This window comes from Orcinus orca, chromosome 6 (assembly GCF_937001465.1).
Source record: "Orcinus orca chromosome 6, mOrcOrc1.1, whole genome shotgun sequence".
Lineage (NCBI taxonomy): Eukaryota > Metazoa > Chordata > Mammalia > Artiodactyla > Delphinidae > Orcinus > Orcinus orca.
In genome coordinates, this window is record NC_064564.1 from 118387030 (window position 1) to 118405840 (window position 18811).

An 18811-nucleotide genomic window follows, 5' to 3' on the forward strand; every position below is an offset into this window, starting at 1 on the left:
TTACTTTAAAATATATTCTCGAGCCCACCCAGGGATACCAAAAAAAAAAAAATTCTATATTCCTCATGGGTCAAAGAGAAATTCACAGTACAAATTTTAAACTATTTTAATTGAATGATGATAAAAATACAATATATCAAAACTTGTGAGATGCAGTTCAAAATCATGCCTGGAGGGAAGTTTATTGTCTTAAATGCATATACAAGAAAATATACACGTGTATGGTGTGTTTGTGGGCTATATGGAAACTCTCAGGATTGTCTTTGCAATTTTTCTGTAAATCTAAAACTGTCCTAAATTAAAATGTAAAAGCTTATTTTTAAAATGAGTGAAAAGGAAAGTCACAGAGGTGAGAAGAAACTGGCAATATGTATAGTTGATGAGGGACTTAGTCAGGGTCCAGCTGGAAGACAGAAATCTCACCAATGGTTTGACCAGAGAGAGATTAATAGAAGGGATTGTTCATTAGGTACAAAGTTGTTAACTAGGTAACTTTCAGGTTAAAATAAAGACCTCTAAAATATCTCAAAGGTGGTAACCACAGGAAGCAAAAGGACCAACGAGAAAAGGGTGGAATTGTGAACATTTAGAAACTCAGAGGAGGGACACCAAAGAGCTGAAACTCAGACTTTTGACGAGGGGGTGCTGGCAGCTGGAGCTGGTGTCTCTGCACCAAGAATAGGGTCCCAGTAGGGCAGGGACCCAGACCCCGAGGACCGGGGGGGGGGGGTCCCAAATAGAGGAAATACAAAGTCCCACCAATCGAGGGCTCCTTTTCCGGGTTAGGTTAATTACTTTTCCTATCAGTCTCCTTCTGTCTGAATATTCTTTTACCTGAAACTAAATTGCAAAGTTAACTTCCAACAAAACTGTACTGAAAGTCATAAGGGAAGTGAGGAAATAAAAGAAGAGCTAGAGGGCTTCCCTGGTGGCGCAGTGGTTGAGAGTCCGCCTGCCGATGCAGGGGACACGGGTTCGTGCCCCGGTCTGGGAAGATCCCACATGCCGCGGAGCGGCTGGGCCCGCGAGCCATGGCCGCTGAGCCTGCGCGTCCGGAGCCTGTGCTCCGCAATGGGAGAGGCCACAACAGTGAGAGGCCCGCGTACCGCAAAAAAAAAAAGAAGAGCTAGATACAAATACATACGTACTTAACAGGCAGGGGGAAATACGGAGAGTTGTTACCGTCCTTGTTTCTGTAACAGTCAGATGGGTTTTCCTTTGCCCTCAGCAAGATCTCAGCTGGTCGAGGTTTCTTTAGCTAGTGGGGTGACTTATACCTTCATTCCTGAAGGGCACAAACCCTCAATTATCCTGCTATCTATCTATCTATCCAATCCATCTATCCATCCATCCATCTGTCTAACCATCTATCTATCTATCTATCTATCAGTCAATCCATCCATCCATCTATCTATCTAACCATACATCCATCTGTCTGTCTGTCCGCCCTTCCATCCATCCATCCGTCCATCCATCCATCGTCTTTGGTGGCTGCAGCTTTCCATGAATTTTGCTCTTGGTGGTAGAAATACTAAAATGTACCAGGAAGAATCCCCTGGGTTCTAAACATAGTTCTTCCTGCCCTCAACCTCAACGTGAAGCAACAACTCACTTTCTCCATCACCCCAGTTGGTAAGGTGACCCACTTCTCAGTGTTTTGATTCAGTGGTATCAGGAGCCCCTGATTTCCAAGTGGCAGTCTCATCTTCCAAATCAAAGAAGCCACTGATGTGCTCCCTGGTGAGCCCATTCCTCTCTCTAGAACCAAGCCTTGCAAGTCATCAGAAGCTCAAAGACGTGGGGCAGAATTAACACTGACATGAGGCATCATTGGAAGGCCTCTCCCACCTCCACACTTTGGTTCCCAGGCGCCTGTGGTCTGGCTTTGGGGAAGACAGCACCGTATATTTTTCTATGGCTCAAAGCATTCACGGTGAAGTTCCCAATGGGTGCTTCACCTGCGTCCTCAGGAGGCCACTCTGCTCTCTGCTAGGGGGGCGCTCTGGGTGATGGGCGCATATAAAGCCAGTGGCTTCCATGAGCAAGGGCCTATAGTTTCCCTCCTTTTTTTCAGCAACGAGGTCCCTGCGCAGAATACTGCTGTGGGAATGGTGTGATGGTCAGCGAGTCCCTCCCTCAGTCTGTGGATGGGGGTGCTGGCAGGAAAAGCAAGTCCAGAATCCGTGTCTATTCCAGCAAGACTGCATTGTCCCCTCCATGATGGATGAGTCCATGTAATAAATGTGCCACCACTTGGCTGGCTGGATCCCCGGGTAATGATGCCATACTGGGGGCTCAGCGTTGGCTTGCAGTGGTGGTGGGCAGGGCGGCTTCGGTGGTGGAGCTTGCATTGTCATCCACGTAGCGCCTCCGTCGCTCCCTCCAAGATCACTTTGCACACAGGTGCATCACATAAGCAATGCACCGGCTCGATGAAGGGGCTGAAGGCCTCCACAGAATGGTCCTTGTTTCCAGCTGATACTGAGAGTCTCCTCTGCATTGGACGGGCCTCGGAGACATCTGTCCACCTGGGATACAGATGTTGTCACAGTCTGCGTCCTTTCTAAGAAGTCCATCCGGTACCTCTTCCCCAGAGCTCGCTGTCACCCAGCTCCCAATCCTTTTCTTTCCAAGCCCTTAACCATCCAGCCAAACCAGTAGCAACTGCTTGAGAATCACGGTAGATCTATGCGATGGAAGGCGATCCAGTAATTTAAAAGAAAATGAAATACTGATACATGTTTCAATATGGATGAATCTTGCAAACATTATGCAAGGTGAAAGGAACCAGTTACCAAAGACCATTGTATGACTTCACTGATAGAAAATGTCCGGGACGGGGAGACCTGTAGAGACAGAAAGTAGGTTAGTGGTTGCCTACGGCTGGATGAGAGATTGGGAGAGAATGGAGGGTAACAGCCGCTAGGTATGGGGTTGCTTTTTTTTTTTTGCCATTCCCATTTTTATTTTTGGCTGTGTTGGGTCTGCATTGCGGTGCATGGGCTTCTCGATGAGGTGGCTTCTCTCTTTGCAGAGCACGGACTCTAGGCGCTCAGGCTTCAGTAGTTGTGGCGCATGAGCTCTAGAGTGCAGGCTCAGTAGTTGTGGCACAAGGGCTTCGTTGCTCTGCAGAATGTGGGATCTTCCCGGACCAGGGATCGAACCCGTGTCCCCTGCATTGGCAGGCAGATTCTTAGGCACTGTGCCAGCAGGGAAGTCCCTGGGGTTGCTTTTAAAGAGGCTAAAATGTTCCAAAATTAGATTGGGTGATGGTCGCACGATCATCTGACCATACTAAAAAACTCTGAATTGTACACCTTCAGTGGGTGAATTGCATAGTACGTGAGCTCTATCACAATAAGCTGCTTTTAAAAGAAGAGTCATAACTTTCTCAAGACGTCAGCAAAAATGGTGGAATAGGAAATCCAGATTCTGCCCCTTCACAAAGGAAAGGAAAAAATAGGCAAAAATTGTCACAATAAACTTTTCTGCAACTTGGGAAATTAACCAAAGGCTTGCAGGAACCCAGGAACACTTTTTCTTTTCTTTTAAGACTGATTTTTGGTACAAACAGCAAACTTTGTGGTGTTTTCATTTATCCTACCCTGATTTCCCACGAAGATTTTAAGAGCATCACCCTAGCTGTCAGCCCTGCCAGCTTGGTCTGTGCGGGCGGAGAAAGTACAAAACAAGAAGTCTTGACTCCCAAGCTCCTAGGCAGGAGTCACCCTCGACAACAAACACAAGCCTCAAACAGGAGATGTTCAGCGACAGACACAGCTACAGTCATGGGAGAAAAGGAATAACTCAGAGGCTGGAGCCAAGACCTGCGAGGAATCATCCCTTGAGCCTCAGGGAAGTGGTAAAATGCCCAGGGGCTTCCCTGGTGGCGCAGTGGTTAAGAGTCCGCCTGCCAATGCAGAGGACACGGGTTTGAGCCCTGGTCCGGGAAGATCCCACATGCCGCGGAGCAACTAAGCCCGTGCGCCACAACTACTGAGCCTGTGCTCTAGAGCCCTCGAGCCACAACTACTGAGCCCACACGCCACAACTACTGAAGCCCATGCGCCTAGAGCCCGTGCTCCGCAACAAGAGAAGCCACTGCAATGAGAAGCCCGCACGGTGCAAAGAAGAGTAGCCCCTGCTCACCGCAACTAGAGAAAAGCCCACGCGCAGCAACGAAGACCCAATACACCCAAAAATAAACAAACAAACAAATAAATAAAAAATTTTTAAATGCCCAGAAATTTAGAAAGGTTATGGACTTGGGGCTGTGGTTTGTGTCCCCACCCCCAGCGCCGGCTTCCCTCTTTCTGAGGGAGCATCTAGGGTGGTTACTTATGCCCACGCTGCCTTTGCACATTGGGTGTGTAGGAAGGGACGGATCCCTGGCCTCTTAGTCCGTAAGGCTTTAGATGGACTCTGCACGATGAGCTGTACCTGCGGAGATGCACCTGTGCAGCCTCATCTGCACCTGGATCTGATTTAGATGCCAAGAGCATGAGGCCATAATTGATGAGGCTTTGGGGCAAAGTCTTGGGAGGGGTGAGTTTATTCTTCATGTTCAAGAATTACAAACAGTTCATGGCCAGAGGATGGACTGTAATAGGCTTAAACATGTCCACACATTCCTTGATACCCCTCTCTTCAAAAATGGAGCCTAATCCTTCCCGCGTGACTCTTGGCTGGCCTCGGTGACTCCTTCATGATGAACAGTACGTGGCAGAAGTGACGGTGCCTGACTCCTGAGGCTGGGTCCACAGATGGTGGTACAGCTTCCCCGCCCCCCACCCCCAACCCCGGCTCTCTGTGTTGGAAGAGTTGCTCATAGAAGTCAGCTGCCAGGCTGTGTGGAAGCCCAAGCCACACGGAGAGACCTCCCATGGGTGTTCTAGCCAACAGCTTGAGGTCCTAACTGACCGCCAGCCTTCCATGTGACTCCAGCCAGCCCCAGGCCCTGTGACACCTAAGAGGCCTCGAGCCAGAACCACCAAGCCAAGCCAGCCAACCCCCAAACCATGAGACATCACGATAAATAACCGTTGTTAAGCCACTAGGTTTGTTCTTCAGCCGTAGAGATGTCCCAGGAGTTGGTGTTAATCCACAGCCCGCCTCTAGTAATCCCCCGAAGACCTGGTATTTCCTTCTCCTTGGGGCATGTCAGCTGGGCCACAGCTGCCTTTGCAGAAGGTCCAGAGAAAGATCTACAGCACGTTCTTCTGTCTGTGCTGCAGGGTCCTCCCTCCAGGGACCTGGCCTCCTCGTCAGTCATGAGCTGTGGATCGGCAAACCGGTGTCGAGTCTTGAAACTGGGAAGAGGCCATCAGTCTCCATTTTGGCAACTGAAGTCAGGTTCTGGGTCACCAGACCTGGCGTTTTTCCCGCTCTAGGGATCAAGCAACATTGTAGTGGGCAACTTCGTTCCTAGGGACATGACCCTCAATTATACTGGTAGAGCTTACTGATTACATTAGCCCCTGCTGTCCTGTTCAGGAACTGGGCTCACCTTGGCTTTGGGAATTAATGCTGCCACTTAGTCTCTGCCACTCTGGGACCCCAGGATCTCTGAAATCAGGGAGCCCAGGGATTCCCACCATCACATGGTGGGAACGTGTAGGACTGTAGGACATGGCTGTAGGACATGGCTAGCTCAGCTGCCCCTCACCAATGCAGTCCTCAGTGCCTTAGCAGAGGGAGTGTTCCCTGGGACCTCTGGGGAGATATAGTCGGTGGGGGAGGGGAGGTGGGCAGGTGGCATTCCTCTGTCCCCAAGCCTTCTGATTCCTTCTGTTTCACACCAGTGAAGTTCCGGCATTTCAATCTCATTAAACACAGTCCACGGTCCAATTTCTGTCCGTTTCACTTCAAGCTGCAAGAGCCACACAATTAAATCCAGAATCGCCGATAAGGACGCGCTTATGAGTACACATGGCCTGATCCAGGGTTATGTTCTGTCTCCTTGGTCTAACGCTCTCGGAATCCATCCCCACATAGATTGTTCTGGTTTCTGCCAATCTCTATGTGAGAAATCTTTCCGTTCTTTTAGTGTAGAAGCTGTTTCCTCTTGGATCAGTCTTTGTACTTGACCCTGGAGCATGCTGAGATCTGAACCTAGCTAGGGGTCTAGTGCAACAAGGGTGTCCGGGGTGGGTTTTGAGGAGAAACATCATTTCCTTCTAAGACAGTTTCCCCAGGTGAGGTTATTACAGTGCTTTCGAGTCATGTCCCCTGGCAAGACAGGCTCAGAGTGGCGGGGGCATTGGAGCTTCTCAGTTTCCTCTGAGTCTAACCAGATGTCCCTTTCCAAGTTTCAGGGTCCCACGCCTTCCCAGCCAATGTCACACGCTCACAAGACAGACCCGGCGAGGCTGGGGACTCAACACGTGTTGTCATTCTGCAACCCACCGAATGCAGTTTGGTGTCTGGTATTCAGCGATACTGGCCTGGTGGCTGCAAGAAAGAAATTCCTTTAGGACTGTTGTGGAGACTCCATGGTTTTCTTGACCATGACCTGAGCCGAGGCTTCAAAGTCCTGAGATTTCCTTTCTTTGTGAAACTCTCCTAGGGCTCAGAAACAGCCATCCCACACCACAGTCCTGGGGCCACCACTGCTGTCATACGGTCAAGGGTATCGGTGCCCCTGAGACACCTTCTCTGTCCACCAGCAGCACCGCAGGGAGTAGTTTGCTTAATGGCAATGCCACGGCTGGCCTGGGGTCACCAGAATCCCACTTCTCAATCGTGAGGAGCTCGTTGCCCTGTCCAAGCTCAAGCCCGTGACCAACCCATTCCCCAAACTCCACATTTGAAAGTCGGCTTCCTGAGACCCTGCCTGGTACCAATTCAGGTATCCGTCAAGGTCCCACAAGGAAACAGAAACCATGCCAGTTCTTTGAATAAAGAAACTTTAAAATAAACAATTGCTGGGGACTTCCCTGGCGGTGCAGTGGTTAGGACTCCACACTTTCACTGCCGAGGGCGCGGGTTCAGTCCCTGGTTGGGAAACTAAGATCTCACTAGCCACGCGGCGCAGGCAAAAAATAAAATAAATACATAAATAAAATTAAAAGCATAAAGAAGCGTTGACAGTGTAAAGCCGTCAACCAGATCACTGAACGCATTGAACTCTAAGCATGGGGAAGGCAGCAACTGCTGGAAGCGACCCTCCCCCCATCCTGCCCCTGGCTAAGGACTGAGGGAACAGAGCTCAGAGGTAGCCCGGGGGAGCTCTGTGGAGGGGGCGGTGCTGGTTCTGGAGGAGCGGCCTCCTGGGCCCAGACCCGGACGCAGATGGGTGAGGAGGGTCTGGTGGTGCTGTCCCGAGGCCGGAGGCTAGCCCTGCAAAATTGCTGCTGCCGGGGCGAAGAATCAGGGCTGGGGCTGCCTCATCAACTCTTGGTTTACCCTGAAATACAGTTCATACAGGAAAGGCAGAATAAATGCTTCATTCTTTCTCTTTACCTATCAGTTTTCAGAATAATGTGTCAGTGCTCTATCAACTTCCAAAGGGACTTTTTTTTAAATAAAATTTATTTATTTTTATTTTTGGCTGTGTTGGGTCTTCGTTGCTGTGCGCGGGCTTTCTCTAGTTGCGGCGAGCGGGGGCTACTCTCGGTTGTGGTGTGCGGGCTTCTCATTGCGGTGGCTTCTCTTGTTGCGGAGCACAGGCTCTAGGTGCGTGGGCTTCAGTAGTTGCAGCACGCGGGCTCAGTAGTTGTGGTGCGCGGGCTCTAGAGCGCAGGCTCAGTAGTTGTGGCACACGGGCTTAGTTGCTCTGAGGCATGTGGGATCTTGCTGGACCAGGGCTCGAACCCGTGTCCCCTGCATTGGCAGGCGGATTCTTAACTACTGCGCCACCAGGGAAGTCTCACCAAAAGGATTTTTTTTAAGTCAGGGATTTAAAAAAATATTATCAATATGACATCATGAATTTGAATGTATTTGATGTCTTTCAGTGAATGGCCTGATTGTGTTTGAGTCTCAGGATTTTCTGTGCCTGGCCAGTAGGAAATCAAGTTGTCGGCGGGCCCCTTCGGTCTAGAAGCTCTGGGGAGAGAGTGCGTCCCAGGCCTCTCTGCGAGCTTCTGGTGGCCGCCGGCATGCTGGCTTGCGTGGTTTGTGACTGCGTGGTCGCCCCCCCCCCCCCGCCCCGTCTCTTCCTGTGTCTCTCCGCTGGGTGCCTCTAATAAGGACACTTGTCACTGGATTTAGCTAATCCGGGATGATCTCATCTCAAGACAGCTCATTACAGCTGCAAAAATCTGTTTCCCAAATAAGGTCACAATTCACAGATTTCAGGGGTTCGATGTGACAGCCCTTTCTGGGGCCCCCCATTCAACCCACTGCAAACCCTAACACGGAAACGGGTGCAGGGAAGATGGAGGGAATCTAGGATTGGTTATTTGGCCAGGCTGTGGCTAAAAGCGGTGAAAGTACAGCTTTCTTAGGAGATGGGACAAAAGGGGCCACACGGCTGAGTAGACCGTTTCCTGTGGTACCCTGAAGTGACAGGCCCAGGGGAAGGCTCTGGAGGACCATGGAATGGTGCCCGAAAAAGAAGCGAATGGCTACGGTGTGGGATACTTTTTAAATGGCTCATCAAAAAAGAGAATGAAAAGCTAAGATTCCTCCATTTTAGTCCCAGATGCAGACGGATAGCCAAGGATGCCGTCGGCCAGAAGCGGAGGTGTGATATCTCAGGAGGCAGAGGCCGGGTGGTTTTCAGGCTGGGCGATGGCTAGCCTTTAAGGGGGGAATGGCCACTCTGCATGGGCAGAAGAGGACTGCATGATCATTCAGAATGAATACTGCAATGCCAAGATCCCCTACGAGCCGCCTCTGGGCCAGCCTCAGAGATCTGAGGGTTTTCCGGGAGCAGGCCGATTCTGCAGCAACCGGGATTCTAACCGGTTCAGGACTGGATGATTAACTTCTCCCTAAAGGCAGTGTTTTCTTCTGATGTCTCTGTCACAGAAGCTTTACAGGGCGTGTCCCCTAGAACGGCGGTTCTCATACTTGCTCAAGGGTTGCCCAGAGGCTCCGGAGGGAGCATGGGTAGACGAGCTCCCCGTGAGCTGACTCAGGTGTCCCCATCCCTCCATCTCGTGGCTGCACTGCTTCTCCATCAGGGCCCTGATCCTGATCCAGGACACTTGCTGGCTGGAGGCTTCCTGGGAGCTTCACCGCTTTTCCTGCCTTGCAGCTGGGGGGGATGATGTCCCCTTATACCATGGCCTTTTTTTTTGGTACGCGGGCCTCTCACCGCCGTGGCCTCTCCCGTTGCGGAGCACAGGCTCCGGATGCGCAGGCTCAGTGGCCGTGGCTCACGGGCCCAGCCGCTCCACGGCATGTGGGATCCTCCCGGACTGGGGCACGAACCCGCGTCCCCTGCACTGGCAGGCGGACTCCCAACCGCTGCGCCACCAGGGAAGCCCGCCACGTCCTTTTATGTGCTGCTCCAGCTTCCACACTTTGCCTCCAGTGGGCGATTAATCACTCAGCCGTTTGCTGACTTTCTCCGATGCACTCACAGCTGTGCCTGTGACAGCCGATGTTTCCGAGGTTCCACTAATTACTCTCCCCTCACCATTCAGACGTCTGAGGTACCGCACTCCAGTACCTTCTGTTGTGTAGGCATCCCGCCCCAGTTCACCGCTGAGGAAAGTTCTAACAATCACTGCCCCGTACCAGGCACTCTCCGTACTCCGCTCTCCACTGGCAGTGAGGTTCCTGCCGCTAGCTGGCCGAGCCCAGCCGGTCCGTAACAGCTGCTCGGGTCTGCTTCCTGGGACCCCTCCACACACCCAGGGTTGGGAGTGGGGGTCGGGGAGCAGGAAGGATCTGGGCTTCAGGGGAACAGCAGGGTCTGTTTTGCCTGGAAGGAAAGGCAGGGGGGGTGGCTAGGAAGTCATCGGGCCATTCCTGGACCCCGGCTTGGGGGTCCTACTGGCCCCTCTCTGGCCAGGGCGACAGGAAGAGCGGAGCACAGCCAGGCCGGGCATGGCATCTATTGGCAAAGACCTGTCACGCCGGCAACTGCAAAGAAAATCAACGTGTGGCCCCTGGAAGCCAAGGTGAGGGGGGTTCATGACGTCACAGGCTGCCGAGGCAGGGTGGACCTTGAGAACTTTGACCTGCATCTGGACCCTGGAGGGATGGTGGAGAGGAGATCTAGGGCCAAAGGCAGGAGAGAAGGTGGGTGACCGGAATACCATAACCGGGTGCCTGGTGAGACTCAAGTTACAGTGTGAGATGGCAGCGCTCTGTCCTGGGGGACATGCCGGTACCCAGGGCCAGACCCTTGTTCAGGCGGCAGTGGCTGAGGGTGTGAGCAGGGCAACAGCGGGGACAGCGGGGCCTGGGAGGACGAGGCCAGCTGGGCCACGCTCTGAGCCAAGGTCCAGGTGGTAGAAATGGCCTGTGTCCTGCAGGGGCTGGTACCTGGCGGGGGGCTGGGGAGGGCACCCCATAGCACCCCCCGCCCCGTGTGGCAGAGGCACTGGGATCCCCAGGTGGGCTGCGTTCTGGGCATTGGGACAATTCAGGGAAGTGGAGGCCCGTCACTGGAGGGAAGCCCTGACTTCCTGAGTCAAAGCAAGTGAGGCATGAAGCTACTGGCTGGGAAAACACACGAGCTGGGACTGCCTTTGACCGTGAGCTGGTGCAGGGTCAGGCCTGTCCTGAGTGCTGTGTGCGCATCGATCTCATTGACTCAAGCAGCGCAGCCTCTGCCCTGGGTTCACCGTCGTACCCACTTCACAGACGAGGAGACTGAGTCTCAGACACATATATCGCTTTTGCCAAAGGGCACAGAGTGGCTGCATGGAACTCGGGAGGCCTCACTCGTGGCCTTTCTCTCTGAGGGGGTCTCCAGCCCTCCTAGGGGCGCTCCTAGCCCTCCAGTTCAAGCACATGAGAAACGCTAGAGAGGTGAGACCTCGGGGTTCTCCCTAGGGGCTTCAAGTCTCGGGAGGTCCCCCATGGCCCTCTCCCGCCCCAGCTCTGCCGTGTGCCCAGGGTGGGGTCTGCGAGGGGCACCTCCTACTGAGCCTGGCCTCCTGGCTGCAGGGTTGGGCCATAATCTTCCCCCACTAGTTGGAGCCAAGAAACTTGCAAAGGCCCCTCGTGGGGAAGCCCCTCCTGATCCTGCAGGTCCCCCAAGTGCTGAGCCCACTTGGGGGGCCTGCAGGATCACTCAGTCCAGGGACCTCTACTGGGGTAGCGGCATCACCACATTACATCAGGAGGAAGCATGGGAGCGTGTGTTGGGGGTGGATGGGGGCTCACCATGTCAGTGGGGGGCGTTGCCCTCTGGGACCCGTGGGGCATCCCTGGGCGGCAGGAGGCCTTGGTGCGGCCTCTGTGGCCCCCACCTGAGACCTCCGTCTTGACTGTGATAATCCTGGGCCAGCTTCTTTTCCCCACCAAGGGGCAGGCTTTGTGCAGGGCGGGTGCGCAGAAGTGTTTTCTGGTTGGATGTGGGGGGAATGGTTGGGTGAGTGGATGGGGGATGGATGGTTGGACGGGTAGATGGATGGGTGGATAGGTTGATGGATGGATGGGTGGATGGGTGGTTGGAAGAACGGGTGGGAGGATGGATGGATGGGTGGATGGACGGATGGGTGGATGGACGGACGGACAGATGGATGGATGGGTGGTTGTATGGATGGATGGGTGGATGGTTGGATAAATGGATGGGTGGATGGGTGGATGGATGGATGGGTGGATGGATGGATGGGTGGATGAACGGATGGACAGATGGATGGATGGGTGGTTGGATGGATGGATGGGTGGATGGTTGGATAAATGGATGGGTGGATGGGTGGATGGATGGATGAATGGATGGATGGATGGGTGGATGGGTGGATGGGTGGATGGATGGATGAATGGATGGGTGGATGGATGGATGGATGGATGAATGGATGGGTGGATGGATGGATGGATGGATGGGTGGATGGATGGATGGATTGGTGGATGGGTGGATGGATCGGTGGTTGGGTAGATGGGTGGATGGATGGGTGGATGGGTGGATGGATGGATGGGTGGATGGATGAGTGGATGGATGGATGGATGGATGGGTGGATGGATGGGTGGAAAAATGGATGGATGAATGGATGGATGGATGGATGGGTGGGTGGATGAATGGAAGGATGGGTGGATGGGTGGATGAAGGAATGAATTCATGCCAGGCACTGTGTTGGATGCAGCAGGACACAGGGAGGTGAGACCACAGGCTGGGCCCAGAGGAGGCCACCGTCCATCCCACTCCCAGCAGATGTCTCCAAGCAAAACACCGAGGGACGCTGAGAAGGCAGGAGATGGTCCCTGAAAGAAGAGATGGCTGAGATGGGTTTTAGGAAACACACACATTTTCTGAGTGGACCAGGCTCCTGTGAGCCCATGGCTGGAGCCAGCTCTAGTTGGGGAGCAGGCAGTTCAGAATTGCAGGTACATGAAGGATGAAGATGGGGTAAGGGGTGGGGGTTAGGAAGTGGCACTGGTTAGACTGAGGGGACTGTGATGGGGTGCAGGCGACTCCAAAATCATGCCTAGGAGGCTGTGCTCAGAGGGCTGTGGGAACCAAGGGCTTTTTTTTTTTTTTTTTTTTTTTGCAGTACGCGGGCCTCTCACTGTCGTGGCCTCTCCCGTTGCAGAGCACAGGCTCTGGACGCGCAGGCCCAGCGGCCGTGGCTCACGGGCCCAGCCGCTCCGCGGCATGTGGGATCTTCCCGGACCGGGGCACGAACCCGTGTCCCCTGCATCGGCAGGCGGACTCTCAACCAGTGCGCCGCCAGGGAAGCCCTGGTTTGTTTTTTATGTTGAGATATAATTGTATAAAATCTACCCATTTAAAGCACACAATCTGATGGCTTTTAGTTTATTCACAGTTGTGCAACCATCACCAGAGTCAGTTTGAAAACATTTCCATCTACGGAGACCCTGTCCGGGGCTTCCCTGGCGGTCCAGTGTTTAAGACTCCGTGCTTTCATTGCAGAGAGCGTGGGTTCGATCCCTGCTGGGGAACTAAGATCCCACATGCTGCGTGGCACGGCCCCAAAAAATAAAAATAAAGAAACCCTGTCGCCATCAGCAGTCACACCCCATTTGCCCACGTGCCCCCAGCCCTAGGCAACCACTAAGCTACTTTCAGCCTCTAGATTTGCCTATTCCGGACATTTCATACAAATGGATCCCATAACATGTGGCTTTTTGTGTCTGGCTCCTTTCACTTAGCGTAACGTTTTCTAGCTTCGTCCATGTCGTAGCACGTTCCAGTGCTTCCTTCCTTTTTGTGTATGTGTGGCAAAATACATGTAACATGGAATCGGTCCTTTAAACCATGTTTAAGTGCACAGTTCAGGGGCATTAAGTCCGTGCACATTGCTGTGCAGCCGTCACCACCATCCTTCTCCAGGACTTTCTCATCTTCCCAAACTGAAACTCTTCCCGGTAGACGGTAATGCCCCATCCCCTCCCCCAGCCCCTAGCAGCTGCTTTTCTGTTTTCTCTTACTACAGATACACTGATTCTGGACATTTCATATAAGTGGAGTCATATAACTTATAACCCCTTTTTCACTCAGCATAAGGGTTTAGAAAGGAGTTCATCCATGCTGTGGCAGGTGTGAGAATCTCATTCCTTTTTATGGCTGAATAACGTTCCATTCTAGGGATGGACCACATTTGGTTTCTCCATCATCCGTGGAGGGACACGGGCTGTGTCCACCTTCAGCTGTTGTGAGTATGTTGCTGTGCACATGGGTGTTTGAGTGTCCACTGTGTGGACAGTGGGTGAGCGTTGAGCAGAGGGCAGCACGACCAGCTTTGTGGGTTAGAAGGGTCGCTCCTGCCAGGGGTGGGGTGTCTGCGGGGGTCAGGTGGGGGAGAGAGACTAGAAGGACACCTCCAAGCCCTGGGGAAGTGTGATGCACAGCTGCTCTCCTCAGCTCCCAGCATGCACGCTGGGGGAGCGTGCCTTTGTTACAGTTTCCTGGAATAGGCAAAACTTGCCTGATCCTGACGTGATGGAGAAGAACCTCCATCGTAACGTCTTTGCTTTCATTGATGCAGTGAATGCCGGCCCCAGTGCTAAATCCTTTCCATCCACGATCCCAGGGAACCCCCGCCGTGGGGAGGCAGGTCTCATGAATTCACAGGTGAGAAGACAAGAGGACGTGTGCTTTCTGCAATGTCATACCTCGGGGAGCGGGGCCAGGCTTCAGACAGACCTCACGCTGCCCAGCGTGACTGCAGCCACGAGCCACGTGTGGCTTCTGAAGTCTTGAATGCGGTTCGCCTGACAGAGGAGCCAACTTTTAATTGCATTTAATTTTAATTCACGTAAAATCGGATACTCAATTCAGTTTTTGGCAAACTTTCAGGTATATTTGAAACAACTGGGGTACATGAATGTATTTTTTCAAGGATACATTTTCTGAACTTTAAATACAGATCAAACGTTTCTGATGACAATTTAGTGCTCCTGCTGAAATGTGCTGGGGTGTAAAATACACACTGGATTCTGAAGACTTTAGCATGAAGAGTAAACTGCAAAATGTATCATTAATAAGTTTTCAGGTTGGTTACATGAGATATAGTGGATTCAAATAAAATGAATTATTAAAATGGATTCCACCTACAAGGAGCTATCCTTCAGCCATAAAAAGGAATATAGTACTCGCTGATAGACACGAGTGAACCTTGGGATTATGCTGAGTGAAAGAAGGCCATGCATTACATGATTCCATTGATATGAAATGTCCAGGACAGGCAAAGCCATGGACACTGCAAGTAGATTAGCGGTTGCCAGCTCTGGCGTGGGCAGGGTGTTGGAATGGCAGCTGTGGGGCATGGGGTGTCTTTTTGGGGTGATGGGCACATTCTAGGATTCAGAGCACTCGTGCTGGGGTGCAGAGGCAGGGTCTAGCAGGGTCACACTCCCTTGACTGTGCTGACTTACTGCCCCAGGAGGGCTCCCTCCTGCCCAGGTCAAGGGCAGTATTGAACACCAGGAAGGGCAGGGGCAGACCTGCCCTGACCAGGGCTCTCCACGGCTCTGTGTTCTGAATACCACGGTGTGCTTCCTCCTTTCAATGACAGCCCGAGCTCCTGGCAGCCAATGTCAAGGCTGAGCCGGCCCAGGACCACCTTCAACGGCAGCGGCACCCGGGCCACCCCTTGGGTCCCGTAATGCGCAACCAGCCGCATGGGGCTTGGGGCTTCCCTTGGCCAGACTGGACTCCCCCCCTGACCTTTGCTGAGGTGGCCTGCTGGGGTCACAGTGATGGGGCTGCTGCAGAAATCTGGGATCTGCCCCCAAATACCGGCTTCTCAGCCTCACGCCTACAAATGAATTAAGTCCTGGAGACCCTCCCCCCTCCTTAGAGCCTTAAGTAACCCTGCACCCTGACCTCACAGGCGCCTCTCGAAGAGACCCAAGCCCCGAACAGGGCTCCGAGAAGCTGCCCGGAACCAAGGGGGGTAGGAAGTACCACGACAAGTCCCACTGGAGGTGAGAGGTCAGAGGTCACAGTCAGGGGTGCAATCCATGGACCATGGCATTTGACTTAATTTTGAAAGTTGAAGCACAAGCAGTGAAAAGTCTGTATTTTGCCTTTTCAAACAAAACGTAAAAAGCCCACACCCAGCAGTTCAGTGGGGTGTAATCTGACTCCACGGCGGGCCAGAGGCCTTTTTCTACACCTATGGGTTCCCAGGAAATTGTGACGCTGAATTTGCATGATGCAGCTACAAATGGAATTTGCAAAATGTGTGTGTTCACGCGGTTTGGACATGAGAATAAGTCCTTCACCCAGTCACGTTGGGAAGAGTCAAAACTTTCACTTCCCCTACCCCAAGAACAAGGCCTGTGCTTAGTAAATGCGTTCTGCGGGGAGGATGCAGGAGGGATGGGTGGGTTGGATGGGTGGAGGGATGGAGGGATGGGTGGAAGGATAAAGGAGGGATGGACAGAGAGATGTGGGAGGGATGGGTGGACTGCAGCTTCGGGGGAGGGCCTTTGCAGGAGAAGCTCCCAGCACGTCCCTGAGTCCCTGGCTATGGAATCAGGGCCCTGTTGAGAAGAAACACCGAGACCTCGCAGCAGCCCTTGGCATTCTGGGGGAAACCTGGTCGTCAGAGGAGGCCTGTGAGGAAAGGACCGGTCTGGGAGGTTTGGATGGGCAGAGAAGGCTCCAGCCAGAAGAAGCAAAGTCCCCAGCAGGAGGCGTCGCAGGAGACAGACTTAGGATTCAGACGAGGGCTCCAACCCTGCCTCTGCCCAACGCCTAACGTCGGGCTGGTCCTCAAGCTCCGTGACCATCCCCTAACAACAGAATAGCAACGCGCATGGCCTGGAGCTGGACGGTCATTCCCTGCGAGGCAGAAGTGGGGCAGCTCCCACGAAGCGGCCGCAGCCTGTCGGCCGACCTCCCTGCAAAGGCCCCCTTTGGGGCCCGCCGGGACCCTGCAGCCACCAGGCTTCCAGGAGCTCGAGGCCGGTGGCGGCACTTCCACACCCTGTCCTCCTTCAGCTCAGACACAGGCTGCGTCCCCAGCAGCCCCTTCCCGGCCAGCTCTGCTGCTGCTGGCCGTGCTTGCACCCGCTTCTGCAGTGGGTGTGTGCGCGCTGGCCTTTGAAGGCTGTTGAATTCAGGATCTACGTGCTGAGTCAGGATCTCTGTGTTCTAGACACCCAGCATTTTCCCGTCTCCTTGGTCTCCTGTCCACCCAAACCAGCATGTCGACCGACAGCTTTCGGTTCCAGGCATGGAAACCCTTTGCAACGGCGAGATTTGGGTGCGTGAGCAGGTGCCGGGGAGGCTCCTTTGCACCTCGCTGGGTGATGCTGGGCAGTTCCCAGCGTGCTCGGCTTCTGTGTTTAACCGCCCAGGGCAATGACTCTTACTCTCACCGTGAGGCTTAACGGAGGCCAGGCGACACATACAAAGCCCTGAGGCGAGCCACGCAGCACTTAAGAAATGGGAGTGGCTATTAGTCGTGAATAGTTAGAATAATATGCTAAGTCAGTGCAAATCTCACAGGGTGTAACGTTATAGATTCATATAACAATGGTGAGATATGCTACAAATCAACAGATTGCACAGCCTAGTTTTTAAACCTTTGTATCAGTTTTACCCATTTCTGTGACTTCTACGAACGCAGAGAACTGGATTTTCAAGTCGTAGCTGCAGTGCTTTGCTGACCTGTTGGTTTATTTATTTCGCATTTGAATTTTTTTTTCTTTCGGCGGCGCCACGCGGCTCGCGGGATCTTAGTTCCTGGACCAGGGATTGAACCCGTGTCCCCCACAGTGAGAGCTCGGAGTCCTAACCACTGGACTGCCAGGGAGGCCCTTATTTGGTGTTTCATTTAATGACTCTTTTTCGACTACCTACCAGGGGCTGAGCCCAGTTTGCAGTGCTGGGAGTGAACTGGGGACAGGACAGAGATGGCCCCTGCTGCCACAGAGCTGACAGTCTAGAGGGATGTGACCGAGCAACAGACACCGTGGCGGAAACTGCAGAGAAGAAGGAGTCTCATAGCGGGAGAGGGTCAGCAGAGGAAGTGAGGGTGTGAGCCATGTGGCCATCTGGGCAAGAATCCCACGCAGAGGGGTGGCAGGTGCAAAAGGCCCTGAGGTGGGGGCACCGCTGGGCGTGGCCGGAGGGCTGTGGGAATGAGGTCATCCGGGGAGGGGATGCGCCACATGGGACCTGCAAGCGATGAGATCTGATTTTATCTCTGGTGAGGGGGAAGCCACGAAGGGCCCCCCGTCTGGGCAGGAGGGTGACAGGGCCTCACCAAGGTTTCACTGGGTCCTTGCCGGCTGCCGAGGACAGACTGAAGGGGGCAAGGGTGGCGCAGGGGGAGGCTGAGGGGCCCGGTAAGTGGGGGCCCGTGACCCTCCTCCCTTACTTTGGGGTATGTGACTTCCTGCCCCAAGGGTTTCATCCACGCCACTGAACTGGGACGCCCAGCTTCCCGCCTCTCCTGTGGGCTGTCCCAGTGCTTCGTGTGGGCCTTTCTCACTCATGGTGCTAAAGGTGGGCCAAGCTGAGAGGCAACCCCCAGAGGGTACCGTTCACTTGTGGCCTGTGGGCTCCTCTCCAGGGTGCCACCTCTATAGAATGTGATGGGAATCGCGCCCCCCTGGAGGTGTGCCGTGGGCGGTCCCGGCAAATGGCTCTGAGTCTGAGAAGACGTGGACTCCGCACCTGCTCACGACACCCACGCCAAGTGTTTGGAGGAGGGTTCCTATCAGGTTGCATTCATGCAGTCATTCATTCACTCACACCCAGCCACCCTGCGGAGCCTCCCCCAAACCCTGTGAGGTACACAAGTGAGCCAGTGTCCCCAGTAGGACACTGGGGATCAGGAAGGTGTTGTGATTGGCTAACACACAGCAGTGAGGCCTGCGTCTCCTGACTTGGCTATTCTCCAGGCCAAACCTGATCTTCCTGCTGCTGGGCAGCGTCCCGCCAAGGGGCAGCCAGGTGGTGACAGTGCCCTCTGCACCCACCAGGGGGCAGCAGACGACCATCGGTGCTGATGGCTGGAGGGTGGCTGGCTGCCTGCGTCCCAGCCCGGGCTCATCCTCTAGGTTGGTTCCCTGTCCAGGCAAGAAGGCCAAGAACAGTGAGGACACGAATAGTGTGCCCCATTCTGCCCCAAGCACTGTGCAAAGCACCTGGATGATTACTTCTGTTCAGTCCTCACCAGCGATTCTGACGGGATGGGGCACTCCCCATTCTACAGAGAGGGTGGGGGGGTCCTGCCAGGGGAAGGTGCCTGTGCAGGCTCTGGGGCCGGGG

At 53.7% G+C, this 18811-nt stretch overlaps 1 protein-coding gene across 2 annotated transcripts in view; it reads left to right on the forward strand.

Annotated features, from left to right (window-relative positions):
• Positions 1 to 7514, forward strand: part of BRD3 (bromodomain containing 3) — a 47489-nt gene extending 39975 nt beyond the window's left edge. For both annotated transcript variants that reach the window (XM_049711453.1, XM_033415255.2), the window contains exon 12: positions 6309 to 7514. In XM_049711453.1, the coding sequence (XP_049567410.1) occupies positions 6309 to 6565 (257 nt within the window). In that variant the 3' untranslated portion in view covers positions 6566 to 7514. The remainder of the gene's footprint in view (positions 1 to 6308) is intronic.
• Positions 7515 to 18811: the final 11297 nt, after the last annotated feature.